At 45.9% G+C, this 13251-nt stretch overlaps 1 protein-coding gene across 2 annotated transcripts; it reads left to right on the forward strand.

Annotated features, from left to right (window-relative positions):
* The first annotated feature begins 4778 nt into the window (after positions 1 to 4778).
* Positions 4779 to 12987, forward strand: COX7A2 (cytochrome c oxidase subunit 7A2). 2 transcript variants are annotated; one of them, XM_075598002.1, is made up of 4 exons: positions 4779 to 4918; positions 7073 to 7162; positions 9275 to 9359; positions 12780 to 12987. In XM_075598002.1, the coding sequence occupies exons 1-4, from the start codon at positions 4901 to 4903 to the stop codon at positions 12836 to 12838; spliced, it is 252 nt and encodes an 83-aa protein (XP_075454117.1). In that variant the 5' UTR covers positions 4779 to 4900; the 3' UTR covers positions 12839 to 12987. The 2 variants fall into 2 exon arrangements, with proteins under 2 accessions (XP_075454117.1, XP_075454118.1); XM_075598003.1 differs by having other exon boundaries at positions 4782 to 4921; positions 7076 to 7162.
* Positions 12988 to 13251: the final 264 nt, after the last annotated feature.

The following is a 13251-nucleotide window of genomic DNA, read 5'->3' on the forward strand; positions in this document are numbered from 1 at the left end:
CCCTATCTCTTCCTCCTCTTGAAGGTGTGAGATACTCTGTTTTTCATATGGATGTACATATCCTTCAAACCATGGAAGTCTTCAACCACTCAACGTCCAATGAGCTCCTAGTTTATTTCTTCCATATCTGGGTATCTTCCCCTCCCAAACAGGGGAATTAAATATTACTTATCAGTGGGTCTATGTTAGACAACCATATGTTAAGTTAAAACATTGGGTGACCACCAGGCTTGAGAATGGGTCACGTGACCCTAAGCGTGTGTAACCCATATTCCCGCCCCCCAACAATCGCAGATAGGGTGTAGGTGAGGGGATCTATATGCATTACACAGTGTGGTGCTTTACCTGTTAGGCTCACAGGAGGCCTAAGCCTCCGCCACGGAGAGCCTGGGGCACGTATGACACAATATGAATAACCTCGTACTTGGTGCAGCGCCTCCACCTGCGATGGCTCCCACCAGAGGGGGAGTGGTTCCCCGCAGGAAAATATATATATCACTCCACACACCGTATGTAAAACAACCAATGACTTTACTGTATAGCATATGCACATATATCAACAGGTGTCCCTCCCTAGAGGAGACATTAACCACTACGTCTCGCAGGACGCTACCTCCACCTCCACCGGATGATCCCACCCAGTGTCCAGTAACCCCACACAGTATCACCCCTCCCTCAAGCGAGATAGTGAACCTATATGTGTGACTGCGCAGCCACTATGTCCCGTGTGAATATGATATGACTCGTTGGTGCACTTGTTGATTACCTGCCGGGCACTCCGGTGCCCGGGACGGCCAAGGAACTTCACAAAGGATCCTGATTTCGGCTGTATACAGGAATTACCGTCCGGACGATCCCACCCGGATGGCGGCTGCAGCGACAGCGAAGGTGTGAGCCCAAACCTCTGGATCCACGCGCAGCGTCTGCTGGGTCCCTAACTGACTCTGGATAGTAAGAGGCAGGGTCCCTGACACAACTCACACTACTGGGTGACTCAGGGCTAGCTGGGGCCTTGGAGGCTGCTGGCCTAATGCAGGGAGTCACTGACTCCTGCACCCTACCTCCTTCCCCTAGCTTCTCCTGGCGCCAACTGCCTCTCTCCTCAAAACCCCGCAATATGTATCTCTTCTCCCGGCAGGGCAATCCTCCAGCCCCATTGGCCACTCTGGGGCACCTGGTACCTTCCCCCCTTAGCCTCCTGGGAATTGTAGTCCCGTGGAGGCTATCCCTACATTGGGGCCGCGTGCGCGACTGCACTGCGCATGCACAACTGCTCAATGGCCGCCGCAACTCCCTGGCCTCATCCGCGCATGCGCGATCACGCCGCATGCGCGCGCAACCACAATGGTGGCCCCTGCTAGCCGGGTGCGCCGCCGAGTCTCCTAAGGCTCTAACCGCTCCCTGCTCCGGCCCCCACCTTTGGAAGCAGCCGGCGGGTCCGTTGCTGGCTCCGGCGGCACCTGCGACCGCGCTGCCACAAAGGAGGGGGGTCTCTAGGAGCCGCCGGGGACCAGGGCTAAACGTGTTTTTTTTAATTTGCACTCATCATAACTTTTTTGGCATCTAACACGTGTATGGAATCGTGAGCAATCAACCTTAGTGTGCTGATCCTGTTTACCTTGGATAATGGACACTGCTGTACCCCTATGTCTGCCAAGTAACATGCCTTGGAAACCAGGGGCTGATTGAATTTACATGTCGTCCTGGATGATTCCTAAGGCCTCGGGCATGGTGCCTCGGGCCGCGCTGATCCGCGCTCCTGCTCTGCCTCGCCTGCTCAAACTGAAGCTTTTTTGTGTTCTGGCAGGCGAGGCAGTGAGCGCGCTTTGGAGGCGGGGCAAAGGCGTGGCGGAGGCGGAACGGAGGCGTGGTGGGAGGCGGGGCTAGTCCCTCGCTCCCATTGGATGTGCGCGGTCACGTGACCGCTCCTCCGCTTACCTGAGCGGCAAATTTTAAATTTGCCTGTCTGCTCAGAATTTCTCAGCCTCCGCACGCATGCGGAAGCAGCTGCTAAAGCCGCGCTGATGACAGATACAAGGGGTAAGTGCATCTGCTCAGCGCGGCTCAGCACGGCCTACGGTACTATGTCCCAGGCCTTAAAGAGCGGCCCTCCTCCTGCAGCATCATAACATCACGTTGTCATGGCACGTCGGGTTGCCACGACAACACAATGCTGCAGGAGGAGGGCTGCTCTGAAGAAGGCAAGACTCCCCTCTCACCATTAAAGCTGCAGTTCAAGCAATATCCTGCATGTGTGGGTTTTTTTTTAATAAATCAGTTCTGTAGTAAGAAAAAATACTTTTAGCATTTTCTGTTTTAAAAACAACAACTTTGAAAGACCAATTTTCTTGTATTCTATTTTTAAAAGCATGCTTGTTGCTATAGCAACCATTTACATTCCCCATATTTAAAGATGTCACCAAACTTTGCCGATCAATAGACGGAGAACGAATTGACCGGCAGCTATGCAGTTCTTTAGGTAAGTAGAGATTGCCCACATGAAACTATTGAAGTAAAAAATAAATAAATAAAACGGGAGCTTGAACTGCAGCTTTAAGTCAGCCATCCGCAAACACTTACCTTGAGGTGAGGAGCGGTCCTGCACTGGTCCAGGAGGTGAGGAGTGGTCTGCATCTCCCTCCTCCAGTTGGGCGGAAGTTGGATCCCGACACAGATAGGAAAAGGGAGAGCATTGCAGGTGTGCAGGGAGCTGCCGGCCGCCGCTGCTGGGAAACCGCACCAGCCCACCCAGACAGGGCAATCAGCCCGTTGGACACACAAGCCTAAAAGGATGATCATACGCCAGATATGGGCATTACAACTCAAGACAAAAATAAAAACCATCACTTAAGTCCACCTGCAGGACTACCTACCCATATCTTTGCAAAGGTTACCTATTTGTGTGCCATTAGATGACAATAAAACATATTCTGTTATCTTGTACTAAATATGTCCGCTAATATCTGTGTGGGGGATTTTAGATAACATTGTACAGTGGTTTTCAACCTCCTTCTCAGGGAACCCCGGCAATGTTTTTGGATAACCAAGTCACACTTCATTTGCATCAAGTAACTTTAGTGCATGGTCCTGTTTTTTTTTATGTCTTTGTTTCTATAGTATTCCAAGGACGGTACTATCAATAAAAATGTACATCTATCTACACTATATAGCGTATTGTATATAAATAGGATACTTTTTTTTACAGAAGTTTTTTTTATTTTTACGGATGACAAAGTTTATCAACTTTTTTGTATATTCACATAAGGATGGGAAGAGGGTACAGTCGAAGACACGTGATTGTTAATGCTGAAATGCAACATATTCAATGTATTTAGGACAAGCTCCATCTTTGTGACTGCAATTTAGCAGAATGGAGCACTATGGCTGACGAAAGTAGCAGCGGGAAAATGAGAAACCCGGCTTTGGCCTCGCTCAGACAGGCGGCGTTGCGACGTGCACGCGCTTATGTGCGCACGCACGTTCGTCGCAAATTCGTGTTGTTCGGTTGGAGTTTTCAAACTGAAAGACTCCCCTCAAACTGAAAACTCCGCGCGACATTTTGCCGCCACGTTGAAAATTGGGGCTATAGTCGCGTGACATGAGCTGGTTCAGCCAATAAAGGCGAACCAGCTCCGTGATGTGTTCGTTACGCCCCCCTCCACGCCACCAACGCCGTGACCCAACTCCTTCAGTTTGAGCAGAGATCGCTGGGCTGCAGGAGCGCGCAACACAAGCACGCCGACGTAGCAGCCTGTCTGAGGCTGCGGTCCCAGTCCCTGGCGGGGGGGCGGCACGTGCACAGCGCTAACCGCGATCTGCAGTCTGAGGGGTGAGAGGGAGCAGGCGTGGTCGGGGATTTGCGGGGGGCCCCCCACCGGCGGTTCACCCAATGAGGGCGAACCAGCCGCGTGACGTGATGGCCAAGCCTCCGTCGCAAGGTTTAAACTCAATTTCATTGAGTTGTAAAAAACCTTGCAGTACGGCGCGGCTGCACCTTCAGCATGAAGGTGACTACTGGGCCCAGCCCCATTGAGGGGCGGTGCTTACACGCACAGCGCACGCCGTGCGTTGTGGCAGTTACTGGGACCGCAGCCTTAGGCCTCGGCCAGGTTCCCCGCTGGCGTGCTGAGGCTCAGGGAAAGCGGGTGCTTTCCCTGGCCTTGCGGTTGCTTGCCCTGCACGCCGTCAGCGGGCGGGCCAGTGGCGTCACGGAGCTGGTTCGCTCTCATTGGGCGAACCGCTCACGTGACCGTCCTGTCGCGCCGGCAAGCGGGGGAATGTTAAAATCTGTTGAGATCTACGCTTCCGTGCGCTTGCGGAAGCGTAGGCGAGCCCCTACTAAAGCTGCTCTAATTGCGGCTGTAGGGGCTCAGTGCTGAGTGGGAGCGCGCGTCTTCACGCTTCAGCAAGCAAGCAGTTAACATAGCCAAGGCCTTAGAGAGGTGACTGCTCCGCGGGATGTCCTCACTAGCCCTCTGTGGTATCTACGTAGACGCTCTAGCTCAGGATTAGCCTCTATGATGCCCTACAAATTCCCAACAGCGGCCATCTTTGTTGTGGGCAGAAGGCCTCTTGTAAATCAGAAAAGGAATAAAATGAGGCGCATGCGAAACTATTCAACTACCAAATATACAGCTGAGCGTTTTACACCGTTTTGTTTCTACTCATGGCTCTCCGATAGTATATTGTACGCATCAAAGCGGGGTATTTATGCCCATATCAAACATGGCCGCCAGGCTCCTCTATCGCGTGCTGGATAGAAAAGTGACCCCCCCCCCCTGTTGCGCATGCGTATCCGGTTGGTGGCTAACTTCCTCTTCCGTCGCGCCGGTGTCCTTGCTCATTCTCGGAAGTCACAGGGTTGTGTGTGTGTGTGAGGTGCAGGAGTCCAGTCGCCAACATGCTGCGGAATTTACTGGTAACATGAAATTGCGGCGGTCTTGTGCGGGTGTCTCGTGCAGCGGTTTGTGCGGGAGAGTGGCCGGGACATGCACATCAATCACACTGCTAATATGTGACACTTGCTGGATAGTCACAGCCAGTGTGTCTCTATCGGGCTCATACACACATACAGTATAAACATCTTGGTGTATGAAAAACACGGTAGCGCAGCTTCTCTGTTCGCTAAACGTCACACTAATAATCGGGTGAGATTGAAGATTATACTGTAGGTGTGTTGGGGTTAACCTTTTGTGTCCGTGCAGTGTGTGTAATTTATTTATTTTATATAGCACTATCCAGAGATAGAAAATGACTTGACCAATGGTTCCGGGGGGTTGAACCAGGCTCCCCTGATTGAAGCTCGCTGAGCCTCTCCACCCCTGCAATGTGCAGTTTGTGTGTGTGTGGTGTACGTGCAGGTTGTGTGTGTGGTGTACGTGCAGCTCTGCCTCCGGCTTCCTGTTTAATTTCAGTAATCACTGAAGTTGCTCAATGTCAAATATCTGGCCTGACCCATAACCGCAGCGCGTCCTACCTGTCAAAAACTCGGCTCTCTTTAGAGGTTAAAGCTTCAGGCATAGAGCTCTGATTTATCTGTGATTTTAAGCACCACATAATGTTTGTTTGTTGTGACCTTTGCAATAGGGAACTCGCTTAATAAATAAACACGCATTAAACTTTCAAAAAAAGTTTGTATAATATCTGAAACTGAATTAAAATCTATGTATATCAAGGTAAGTTATGATGAATTCAAAAGAGCACTCCCATTAAAGCTGCAGTTAAGTGTTTTTTTTTTAATTTTTAATTTTTTTTTATTTACTTCAATAGTTTCATGTGTGCAATCTCTAATTACCTAAAGAACTGCATAGCTGCTGGTCAATTCGTTCTCCGTCTATTGATCGGCAAAGTTTGGCGACATCTTTAAATATGGGGAATGTAAATAGTTGCTATAGGAACAAGCATGCTTGTTAAAATAGAATACAAGAAAATTGGTCTTTCAAAGTTGTTTTTTTAAAACAGAAAACGCTAAAAGTATTTTTTCTTACTACAGAACTGATTTATTAAAAAAAAATCACACATGCAGGATATTGCCTGAACTGCAGCTTTAACTGCCACAGGTGCTCAGACCTTCACAGAAAGCAATGTTCAGATGAGAGGTGATAGCCGGCACTCACTAGGACTAGGTACAAACGTAAAAGTTGATTGAGATCAATGTTGCGGTACCTTTTTTTTTCTTTGTAAACTTTTCTCATCAAGATGCGGGGCTGACTAATTTCACCAAATAGTACATTGCAAGTTCAAGCCAAGCATACCACTCACATCTGGGTTTAAGTGTATTGCATCCACTTAAACTAAGCTGGTTATTCTGCTACTGAGGAATATGGCTTGTTTTTAGTGTCTCAATAAATGGGAATTATTTTAACAGATTATAATTCTGTTCAACTTCTATGGTGTACTCCTTCAGGTTCTCTTTGCAGTTACTAAATTGTGTTTTAGGCCCGGGCCATAGAGGGGGGGAGCCGGACTGAACTGCGCGGATGCTGAGGCTCGCCTGCAGAAGCTGTGCGATTCCACGCACATACAGGCGAGCCAGCGTCCGCGATCGGAGGTGGGGGAAGACTGAGGGAGGCGGCGCCGTGACGTTGACGCAGCCCCACTCTCATTGGAGGTTTTCAGCCGACAGCGCGCTGAAAAACAGCTTGACGCTCGGCTGAAAACTCCAAAGCCTCCGTGCGCCTGCGGGCGCTCGCGCGAGCCCCCTCAAGGCATCCTCATTGAGGATGCAGGGGCTCAGCACTGAGCGTCCGCACGCCTCAGCACGGCCTGTCCTTGTATAGACTCGGCCTTACTGAGTAATGTTCAGTGCTTACGTCTCTTTACACTTGCTTGCATACCAAAAATTATGCATCTTGAAATTTAGTAGGCAATATAACATTAGCAGTGGCAGAGCAATCAAATAGCTTTATATCCTGTTTGAATTTGAAGAGGAAATTTCCTTGAGTGACATTTTGAGCATAAATAAGCAACAGTGTTCCTTGTGTAATGCAAATCTGCACAGTAAGTTACAAAATGTAAATTAAACTATGCAGTTTGGGAATAAAGTATTTTGCATATTTGCTTTGTGTTGCAGGCCCTCCGTCACGTTTCTCAGCGGACCCTTAGTAGCTCTTCCCGGAGGTCTCTCCAGAACAAGGTTCCACTCAAGCAGAAGCTCTTCCAGGTATCATATAATACGTGACTTTACATTGGTTAGCCTCATCCAGTGACACAAAATCTTCAACAGTGCTAGACTTAGGCCAAGTCCATAGAAGGACAAGCCGTGCTGATCCCCGGCATCCTCAATGAGGATAATAGCATGTTCTTGTATAGCGCTGCTAATTGTACGCAGCGCTTTACAGAGACATTTTGCAGGCACAGGTCCCTGCTCCGTAGAGCTTACAATCTATGATTTTGGTGCCTGAGGCACAGGGAGATAAAGTGACTTGCCCAAGGTCACAAGGAGCCGACACGGGAATTGAACCAGGCTCCCCTGCAGCAATCTCAGTGTCAGTCAGTGTCTTTACCCACTGAGCCACTCCTTCTCCCTAAAGAGATGTCTTTAGAGGGGGCCCGCGAGTGTCCGCAGGTGTGCTGACGAGTTGGATTTTTCAGCCGACAGCCAAGCTGTTTTTCAGCGCGCTGTCGGCTGAAAACATCGAAGCAGCGCCAACGTTGCGGCGCCGTGACGTTGACGTCGGTGCGTCACGGGCGATTGGCCCAGTGACGTCACTGCCCTGCCTCCCCCCACCTCCCGATCGCGGACTCTGGCTCGCCTGCATGGGCATGAAATCGCTCATGCTTGATCAGGTGAGCATCAGCGTCCGCGCGGCTCAGCGCTGCTCCACGTTCTATGGACGCAGCCTTACAGTTGGCACACTTTAGGCTGATTCCAAGCAGCAGACAGGCCCTCTCCTGACGTCCCATCAAGTTTGAGATCACTTATAAAGTTCTCCTCTTTACCTTCAAGGCTCCCCACTCATCTGCTCCTCCCTGCATATAAGCTTTCTTCTCTCATTATGTCCCTGTTCGTCTCCTGAGCTCTTCCATTAGCGGTCTCCATTCCAACTCTTTCACCTTCTACTCTCTCGCCTTAAACCTTTTCCCTCACTGCACCTAACCTGTGGAACTCCATCACACTCGGTCGGTATACGCCGAGCATCATCTCTTCCCCCACCTTTAAATTAAACGTTAGAACTTGCCTCTGGACTCATGGGTACTGCCCCACACCCACAGTTGCTCCTACTAACCATTGTGACCAAGAAATGCCATCAACTGCACCTATTCCCTCACATCCTGCCTCTCTAAGTCTCCCAACATACCACTTAGGCCGCGCTTAGTGACGGCGACGCGACCGATCCTGTCACATTGTGACATTTGAATTTAAATTTTAAGCGACGTCGCTGGCTACAAGGCCAGTGACGTCAGAAAATGGGGAGGGCAGAGGCACGGAGAAACTCCCAATTGGCCGCAAGGGGAGACCGTCGCCGAGAAGAAAAATCAAATAACAGTGACTACCAGACTTTTGGTAGCACTGTCGCCGTCGCGTGCACTATAAGCGCCGGCGGCGGCAACAATGCATGTGGTTTGATGCGACGGTCGCGTCTCCAGCACTATAAGCGCAGCCTAAGATTGTAAGTTCCCCAGATTGTCTGATTTTGTTTGCACTTATTGCATTATAATTCCCTGTATTGTCTCTTTTGTAGAGTGTGTAGTACACTGAGCACTACAATAAACAAAGCTATACATACAATGGCATAGTGTAGTGTGCATAAATCCCCATTAAAGTGCAAAAAAAAGGGGTTGCAATTAATTCACGCTTCAGTCTTGTTGAAAACTTGTAAGCTTTTTGGGTGGAGTTTTTTCACTTTCGTAGCATTTTATTATACCACATGAAAACTTAGTGGTATTGTATAGCCACATTTATCATTTTCTTGCATTGTTTTTAAAATTGTTAGAAGCTTGTTCTTCTCTCCTGCCAGTTGAACAATATGTAATCTTCCATAGCACAGTTATCATAATAACTTCCCTTTTCCCAGCTAATAAAACGTGTCAAAGCACACTAAGTACAAGCCTTTCTCTTGTTGGATTTATTTGATTTTGTCCCTTGCATTTGGGGCTACACATTAAGTGTGGCTAATGGGAAGTTGATTCATTTGCCCCCATCTGTCCTTCCCTTCTGTAAACTCGCTGTCACACTGGAGCAGACAGGAGCATGTTTCTGCATAGCGGTTAAACATAGAAGTAAATGGCTAGCTTCTGACTTCTATTTATTACTCTGATCTGTCTTATTCAGGAGGATAATGGCATTCCAGTTCATCTAAAGGGAGGTGTTGGAGATGCCTTGCTGTACAGACTGACTATGACTCTTACGGTTGTGGGTAAGTGACCTGGTATACCAAAAAATAGCAGTTTTACTTCAGGCCATCTACAGCCAGATCATTTCCCTCCTGATTCCTGTCCATTCTTTCACAAACCCTATAAAGAGGCAGTTCCACATAGTTGGCAAAAACCTGTAAAAAAAAATAAAAAGTCATTTATCAATGTAATTGGCTTCCTTAGAAGGGTTTAACGACCGTTAATTGTTCACTTGTGTGTATATATTAGCATATTTCTGTTTTCTTCAGGCATGTTATTTTAATCTTATCGGGTAATTAATGCTCTGTTTATGCTGCTATAAGCCAAAAACAACAACCACCATTTAGAAATGGTCTTTTCACAAGAGATTAGGTAAATATCATATGAGCAAAGGTTTTATTAGTATAGAAACACAGGAGCCAGAACATTATGTAAAAATACTTGTCTGATTTTGTTCAAAAACAGTGTTGGTTATCAACATTTGAACAAATCAATGCCTATGCTTCACTTTTTTTCATTTAAAGACCCAGTCTCCCTTAGCAGGACAACAGTTCTACCCAAAACGTAATGTACAAGTTTTTGGAGTATGACGTTTAAAGGGCCAGACCCCTAGAATTGAAGTGTAGTGATGTATTTTATTTGGTGGAATGTAGGTTATTGAAACTGTGTGTAATAAAAACATTGCTTCTTAACCTTTACTGTCTAAGGCCTTGCGGCACCAGCGCACCACCAGGCCTCTGCCGCTTCTGCGTCATGTGAGTGCTGAAGTAATCACATGATGCGCACAAGCCGCAGATTCCCCAATCAGAAGTGGAAGGACCTGTCCCCCTTCCTTTTCAATCAGGCTGGCCACTACATTGAAAAGGTCATAAGGGCCTATAACGGGGTGGCCAACTCCAGTCCTCAAGGCTGTCATAATGACTTTATTTAGACATGTGTGCTGAAGCAGGGGTATCCTTAAAATCTGACCTGTTGGTGGCCCTTGAGGACTGGAGTTTGTCACCCCTGCAATATAACATGTCAGGGCCCATGTGGCAATAGGTACATCATTAGGGCAATATAAAGGGTAAAGGCATATTCCTTGAATACAGACACAAAACGTATTGCTTCCATAGTGATCAAATGTTTTGGAGGACTTTGTCCTCATTCTCCTTCATGATGTTGTATCTTATCCCAAGGTATAATGTTAGTCCATGCTTTTGTTCTTTGATTTCGGTAAAGTAACTTGTCATCAACCAAACAGCTAAAAGCAGTGAGAATTACCCCGAACCTAATGGAAATAAACTTCTACATTTATTTTGGAAAACAAATATAAACCGTCCAAAGTATTGTTTCTATGTACCCTGCACTGTGGAGGTTTTTTTTTTATTTTAATTTTATTTTTTATAACTCGCCATAACTTACTTTGTACCTGGATGTAACAACTCCCAGCTTCACATTGCAAGGCCAGTAACAATGCTCACACTGAAACACGAAAGGTCAAAACAGCTGTCTGAGTAGATTTGCTGACCATACACTTTTGCAGGCATAAGCTTATAGGGGTCCATGTTGAATTGGATAAGAAGCAAAAAGTGACTCACTGTGTCATTACCCAGAATCCCTGGCTGCAGTGGAAGCATTGTGAAGAGATGTTTTCTTTTGGTGCACATCCGGTATATATGTGTGTAATTATTGCAGGGTAATTAATACAGAGTGTCCAGTAGATAATGGAACACTTACACAATAAATGCTGGTAATTTCACACGAATAGTATAATCACTCTTTGAAGATGGTCTCCCAAAATCTCTGAACAACAAATGTTGGTTTTAGGTTTTGAGTTCATGTAACCCGATATGGAGGTTCATCGTTCTCTCGTGGTGGTATTGGACCTTTATGCCCAATGCAACATCAGTATAGTCCACAGCTTTGGGATTTTTCTTTCTTTTTCTTTTCTTTCTTCTTCAGAATCTATCAAATTCCACAATGAGCCTGGTGTCTTGCACAGGGATGGAAAAATCCCAGGGGCCTGGTTGCCCAGGCACCTAAACAGTAATTCCTGGCACCTACGTTTAAGGCTGCTGGTTGTCATGTGATCTCCCTTCGCTGCAGTGGTTTCTGGGAGTTGTAGTATTGCGCCTCTTCCAATAGTAGAGTATTTAGAGAGACAAACTACAAATCCTTGAAGCCCTTGTGTAAAATGCTATGACCACCCAGGGATCAGCCAATCAGTGCAGAGCTTTGGTAACCGCACCCTTTGCTTTCTTACAGCTGCAGCAAGGTATGATCTGATGTGCTTTATTAGAATTTACATTAAATACATTGTAAGACTAAAATATGGCAGCTATTGTAAGTTTGCAGTCATATCCCAGAGAGAGAGAGAGATATTAGATGTCTGCATTCTCCGTGTATACACTCTATTTGTATATTAACCCGATACCAGTCACTGTGTGTATAATTTCTTTGTACATGTATATCTAAATATATATTGGAATTTACATATGACAATACTGTACAAAACATAATGTTGGCTCCTTTCTTGATATATTAAACATGCATAGATTTTACCTGGCATGAAAACATTAAATTACAGGGATTATTAATTGTGGTGGTCAGCATTTAATATGAAATTTATTTAAAAAAAAAAAACATGGGTGGGGGGTGGTGCCGTTACAGGCAACCCACTGCTTGTCTCCTTCAAATTCTGGCTCCTAAAATTGTGTCCCTACTTTTGCAGGCTAATAACCAAAGCACGGTACAGTATTGTCCTTAAGTCAGTAGAGATTTCTGTATTTCATGGAGTGAATTCACCATACACTGCATAGAAATTGAGTAACTAAATTCTATTTCCTTTGGAGCATAGTAGCACTTGTTTGTTTCAATGACCAAAATAAGGATTTTTGTTGCACCCCTCTTCGGTGTGTAGATAAATGTAATTCATGCTTTTCCCCCAAGGATTTGTTCTACACATTTATTGTTTCTGGATAGAATAATTTGCCCACTATCTCTAATGAAGTAGACAGTACAGATACAGCACGACTACCCTCAGTCTTATTTCATACCCATACAGTATATCGGTTTAATTTTATCATGCAAAGCCACTTTTTAAAATGTTTTATTTTTTTATTTTGTTAAATCAAGGTGGGAAGTGGTCCCTTAGCTCAGATGATCAAAGTTAATTGTACCTATTATTCAGTCATGATGCCCTCTAAATTATTGTTTCTTATGCAGTGTGTTTTAGAGCAATATGTTAGATTCATTAGCATTTCAATAAGCTGTGCGATGGCATCCTAGTGGATGTACACCGATGGTCATCTGTAACCACTGACAAATTACATATCTAAGCTGCTGATCATAGGCAGAAGTTTATTTTGGTCTATACTCTGAATAGAACAATCAATGTACAATATTTTACAACTGTAATGTCCACCAAACAGAATCTGACGTCTCCTCTTCTGTCATTTCAGGAACCGGTTATGTCTTCTATGAACTTTTCAATGCTGCAATGCCCAAAAAGCAGAAATGATTCCTGTTTCCCTCAAATCTCTGTCCATTTCAGTGCAACACATCAGGGATTGTTCTCATCCTTGTCATAGCAAGGGGGTTTAGCTTAGGAATCAGTATTTATTAAAATGAACTGTATAAACTGCAGGCAATAAAGCAGTTTTTACATTGTCTTCAGCAAGTTATTTTAGATCCTAAAAATGTCTGATCAGCAATCACCAGAATACCTTGGAAACCAAATTAAATGTTAAATTAAACAACAACTTTATTTCATATAGTTTTTCTCCCAATGGGACTCATCGCTCTACAATTACAATATAGTACGTGGTACACAGCACATAGGAATTTTTACGGACACTCCCTGTCACGGTGAGCTTACAATCTGTGTCTGGTACCAAAGGGACAGTCGAACGGGAACTTGCATTTCACTGGTAG

The sequence above is a fragment of the Ascaphus truei genome, chromosome 4 (assembly GCF_040206685.1).
Source record: "Ascaphus truei isolate aAscTru1 chromosome 4, aAscTru1.hap1, whole genome shotgun sequence".
Lineage (NCBI taxonomy): Eukaryota > Metazoa > Chordata > Amphibia > Anura > Ascaphidae > Ascaphus > Ascaphus truei.